Here is a 5,936-nt window from a genome sequence, read left to right as displayed (position 1 = left end):
AATTATAAAATTTCTAATCTAGTAAAATACTAAATGCTACTTTATTGATCGTAATTCAAAGTGGTCCCATAGTAAATATATAAATGCATATAGCGTATGTGGTGTGTAATTGTGAGAGTTACTAGTGTAATTATTTTAAAACCTTGATAACTCAAAAACTCGATATCTCGAATTTTTTTTCCCGTCCCGACAGATTTGAGATATCAAGGTTGTACTGTAATATATTGGTAAATCCCTACAGGTCTCCAAAATAGCACTTCAAAGCAGTAACAAATCCAGGGACTTTGTTCTATGGGAGGCAAGGTCATAACAATTTTATGTCGTAACATGTTCATTGAAGTGAAAGAAAGCATTTTTTGCCTTTATTCACCATCTCAGGTTCTCAGGGTGTTAATAGGGAATGAAATTTTCCGAATCACACTTGAAATTTTTTTTTCAGTGGTAAAATCCAACTTAAATTACAGTGGATAAGTGAAAAGAGGGAGTTAGATTTCAAAGGCCAGGCTCATGTGAACTAAGAATGATAGTGGACTCAAGTAAAATTTTCTGACACCATTAGAAAGCTCACCCCCCACCCTGTAAAAAAATCATCAAATATGCAGACAAAAATAATTTGTTTTCTTTTTAATTTTTCAGTTTTAGAAGGTGTTTGTTGCTAGCCCAAAATTTTCGGATCACAAACACACCCCTAGTGTGAATTTTCACCTTTTGGAAAAAAAAAGAAAATTACTTTCGTGATGAAGCCAAAATGGTTTGGGTGCAGCACCCTCCTAAAAACGCCTGAAAAATAAGGTTTAAAATACAATTATTATCTTTTTTTTTTGAAGCTTAAAATTAGAAGTAAAATATGTGAAATATCAATTTGATAAAGGAAATCAGGTCAATGAGATTTTTTATTCCATTTATACAACATCCAAGAACTACCACTCATAAATTGCAATACATCTAACATCACAGATGAACTAATGGTGAAAAAGTTCTATTTCTTGCTTATTATATAATTCAATTCATCTACGCACTGCCGCTCATTTGAGGTGCATCTTTCTTAGCCAACCCAGACAACAACTTCTTCAATTCCCCAATAGCACGTCCAGGATTTAAGCTCTTGGGACAAGTTTTGGTGCAGTTCATGATTGTATGACATCGATATACAGAGAAACGGATCTCTTAACTTGTCAAGCCGCTCAGAAGTTGCTTCATCTCGAGAATCAATAACCCATCGATAAGCTTGCATGAGAACAGCAGGCCCTAAATAACGATCTCCATTCCACCAATAACTGGGACATGAAGTTGAGCAACAAGCACACAAAATACATTCATACAGTCCATCCAGTTTCTTTCTGTCTTCAATGCTTTGCAAATTTTGCTTTTCACCACAAGCTTCACTGCTCTTATTCTGAAGCCAAGGTTGTATTGATTTATACTGTTGATAAAAATTGTTCATGTCAGGGTACCAAATCTTTGACAACATACATATGAGGTAAAGGATATATTTTAGTAGGCTTTTTAGGATCTGTGTCAATCTTACAGATACACGCCAATGTATTTACTCCACCAATATTCATTGCGCAGGAGCCACATATACCTTCACGGCAAGATCTTCGAAAAGTAAGTGTGGGATCCAATTCATTTTTTTATCTTAATCAACGCATCCAGTATCATTGGGCCACAACTATTCAAATCTACTTCATAATTTTGCATGCGAGGTTTTTCATTAGCTTTATCTGGGTCCCAACGATAAATTGAAAACGTTTTGGTGCGAGATACAGCAGCAGTACTTTGAGCTGCTTTTTGATGTACTATTAGACATTTGCAGTACTTGCCTATTTCGCGGAAACAAGTACCAGCATTCACTAAAGCCATAGCCATTATTAGAATTCGAAACTTTCCAAGCCAAAACGGAGAACGATGATTTTTAGTTTACGTAACGAACGAAGAATGAAGTAGTAGTCAAAAGTTCTTTTACAAAAACTTAAATAAAGAAAAAAGTCAAGGATGTAGCTAATACTCCTCTTGTGCCCTGCTGTGATTGGGCTAACTGTTTACTGGCGAGTATTTCTGGCTCAAAATTATGTTTGTCATCTCTAATGATAGCCTTCAGCTGGTAACTAGCATGAACGGGCAAAATACAAAACTGACAAAAATATGTTCCTAGTTTATTTTCGATTCATAATTAGTCGCGAAGAAAGTTCCAATTTAAACTGATGTTTGAATTCTTGCTAATGCAAGGTTCGGGTTACCATATAGGGATTCTAGGGTTACCAGAAAATATTGGGGTGGAAATTCACATCTTCCGTTCGCTCGGTTTTATTCTTGATTTCAAATATTCTAGAAAATTGTTCTTTTTTTTGTCCGGTTTTGTGGTTAGCAGTTTGCTTGCTAGTACGTTGTTATAAATTTTGATTGGTGCAACATTTGGCTAAAATTTGATAAACCCTTATGATGAAGAAAAGAACTCGAAAGGATCGAGTAAGGCCATCGAAAAGCAAATGATATTCTTTTTAATGGCATCACATAACACACCAAGAGATTTCTGTCAAAACAGGACGGATCTGTGCCAAAAAAGTCTAGTAACCCTACTATTTTTGCAAAAATTCGGAAAAAGTGAAATGAAATGACGCCAACCTTTTTCTGATTATGCAAGTGACTGGTGACTGAAAAAACGTCACTGAAGTAGCGATAAGTGCGTTAATGTGACAACTCAAGGCAGATATATGTATGAGATCAAATGACTCCGTTTGACTAATCATAAATATAGTATCAGTGGATCGATCCTGCATTGAGCATTGAGTAAAACGAGCATTCTGAAAACTTCAAAGACGCATTGTAATGTTTTGAGCATTGTTGAGTTTAAAAAGACGCAACGAAAACAAGCACGAAAAACAATGGGTTTTCAGTTTCTAAAGTTAAAATAACTTTGTATTTTTACTCGTATGTAGTGCTTCCAGCGTTTTGACCAATCTCCGTAGTATTTGGAGGTATTTTTGTTTCTTCTGTTTTATTACATATCATTGAAATTAGTGTTATTATTTGTTGAACCTTGCGTTCGTGAGAGCTAGACTTGTTGAATTAAGATGAATTATAAATAATTCGGTTCTTTTTATTATTGTTGCTCTCATGATCATGAATTTTTAAAATTTTCATTTGGTCTACAGAACAAACAAGGGGAAGGGGGTAAAGATCCAACTTATGTTCCATGGGATCCTATCAAATCAATGTCTCGAGTCCTACATCAGCCAACAGGAAATTAAAAGTTATTAATAGAGATGGCTCAAAGCACAGTTTAGCGGAATACAGATGCTTTTTCGCCTGAACCTCATAACAAATGTATATAATTTTATAAACTAGTTCATATGGTTTTCATATTTTGAGTGTCATTCTACATTTTTAGCTCACTATCTCTTTTAATTAACTCCACTAATTGAAAGTATTGTTTTTTCAGATAGGTTTCTTGCAAATCTTTGTTCTGCACTGTAACAGAAAAGCAGACATTTCTAATTTTTAAACGCAAATAACTAAAATTAAAACTTATTTGGAATATTAAAAGCTTGTTTGGCAGTTTTGATGTTTATAATTGTCAACTACAGAGTTAGCAGGTTTTTGACATGACAGTTTTTGAGTTTCAACTACTTTAAACACCACCTCCTTGCCCAAAAACCAGTAGGTCAAAATTTCATGTTGCTATTTTATGCATCGTTGTAAGGCTTAAAATGTGTATATTCTGCACATTGCTTTTGTTCTTTTATTAAAAGTTGAAAAATATTTTTTTCTAGCTGGAAGTGGGATGCTCAGGTATAGTGCCTAGAAAGAGTAGTGTGCCGACCATCTCTTTTTTCCCTGCGATTCTTGAAGATAAATTGTATGAAAACCGCTAGAGGGCAGTGCAGTCGAGGTGCACGTTCAATTTCGCGGTGTTTACATTAGTTGACGCGGGATTTTGTTACAATTTAGTTCCGCGTTTCTCTTTTTTACCTTTATTTCGTGAATATTTCATGAAACAGCGTTTAAGGCTTTTAATGGAGACATCAAAGTTGAACATTAGAAGAAATAAAGATTCATCTTGTTTCGTACCAGGGTGCAAAAGTGGATACAAAACATTCCAGGAAAAAGTTACGCTTTTTAAGCTCCAGCAGATGAAGAAAAACTAAAGTGGAATTCGTTAATACCCAGGTTAGATAATGTTTTTGATAAATATTGCTCAATTTGTGCTCTGCTTTCGAAAAACATTTTATTGAAACACATTTTAAGCATATCATAAATAGTGAGGAAGTTTTGATTCCTCGGGGAAAACCTTTTTTGAAAGATGAGGCAATTCCGACAATTTTTTCAAATCTGCCAACATACTTTACTAAAAAATTACCCAGGGACGTAACTAGGTCATTTTCGAGCAGGGGCAAGACCTCGTTTCGGCGCCCCCCCACCTCCCATAAAAAATAAATATCAAAAAACATATTATTTTTAAAATATAAATTTAAATTAGGCAGTGATAAGGAGACCGCATGTGTTGATATGTGGTCTCCTATAATCTATCTATAAATGTGACTTTCATGTAGTTATAAGTTTATATGCAGTTTTATCACTGGATTGCATTTTGTAAAATTTCGATAGTGGGTAAAAAAATTAAATATTTTATTTATTATTTTACATACGAAGTTTTTCACGGAAAACTATTTTGTATTTCCACTAGGGAGTAATTAACAACTTGTTGCATTATTTTTTTATCAGGTGACTCTGCCCCCTGCTCGCTGACGCATACCAACCCCCCGAAGATTGCTTCACAACCTTATTTGATTCGCGAAGATTCAAATCGTGTGTCAGAAAGAAGCAGATTGAAAAACACGTTACGAGTTCCGTTTCGAACAAATTGAAAATTCCCCTTTCCTACCCATTGAAAATAGAGTTTAAGTGAGGAGATAATTTTTTGAACATAATCCCACTCCTACCCGAAAATATAAAAATAATTTGATAGAAATATGCATAAATGAGATGATATTTCAAAAAAAAAAATCGCTTTGAACAGCATTTTCCCTCGTTCCAAACTAACTTGAACCAACTTGCACAGATATAGGTGCTGGTGCTAAAGGGGCTCCTGAGCATTGCCAAACGGCAGTTTTGTACGCTTGAAAAACTGCTTTTGAGTTCGTGGTCTGTGGTAATACATTTTGCTCTTTAGCTCCGGACTGGGCATAGGACTTTTTGCTTAAATAGAAACCCTTATACCTGTTGTTCTAATTTATTGATAAAATTGTTACAAGCTTCATTTGATGCAGAAAAAATCTTTTTGGAACAACATGAAATATTAAGGGATGTGAGAAATCTTTCATCCCTTTAAAGGCAATTTATGTGAAATTTTAGCTTAAAAAAATACAATAAAAAAAAACTAATTAGAAATTTAAAGTAAACAACCACAGGTTAAAATCCTTGGGGCACGAAGTAATTTTGTACCAAATTTTAAGGCTGTAGGTGCTCTGAGGTCTCCTGGACGCAGGCCCACCACAGGCATCTTTTCAGAATTTCTTTGATGTTACTTTTTTAATAAATGTATCGAGATGCGAATTTAAAATTACCACTTCAAATGAAAACAATAAAACAGAAATGTTTTCAATTATTTATTTTTAAGTATTTATACTATACTACTATGAAGAAATTTGTAAGAAAAACAACAGTATTCAACAATATGTCGCAAAAACGTGTGAAATAATTTAAACTCCGATGAAAAATTTAGTGATCTATTTGTTTTTGTTTCTCACTTGAAATTAATTGAATATTACTACTACTTAGTATCTAAACTTTAATCCGACAACTTACAATAGCTCTAATCGAATAGACTATCTTCTTTAAATATTATCTTGAAAATTTTATGTTCAATACATTTTAAATTGTCGCAATCTGTATAGTTAGAATTAATTATTAAAAAAGCTAATTTTTATAAAAGA

At 33.8% G+C, this 5,936-nt stretch overlaps 1 protein-coding gene across 1 annotated transcript; it reads right to left on the bottom strand.

Moving 5' to 3' along the window:
- Positions 1-880: 880 nt before the first annotated feature.
- Positions 881-1,949, bottom strand: LOC129222041 (uncharacterized). Its single transcript, XM_054856459.1, is given in 4 exon segments — positions 881-1,158; positions 1,160-1,450; positions 1,452-1,634; positions 1,636-1,949. Coding segments are annotated over 4 exon segments (855 nt in total). The 5' UTR covers positions 1,870-1,949; the 3' UTR covers positions 881-1,011.
- Between the last annotated feature and the right edge of the window lie 3,987 nt (positions 1,950-5,936).

The sequence above is a fragment of the Uloborus diversus genome, chromosome 5 (genome assembly GCF_026930045.1).
Source record: "Uloborus diversus isolate 005 chromosome 5, Udiv.v.3.1, whole genome shotgun sequence".
In the NCBI taxonomy this organism is placed as follows: domain Eukaryota; kingdom Metazoa; phylum Arthropoda; class Arachnida; order Araneae; family Uloboridae; genus Uloborus; species Uloborus diversus.
This window is presented reverse-complemented; position numbering and strand designations above follow the sequence as displayed.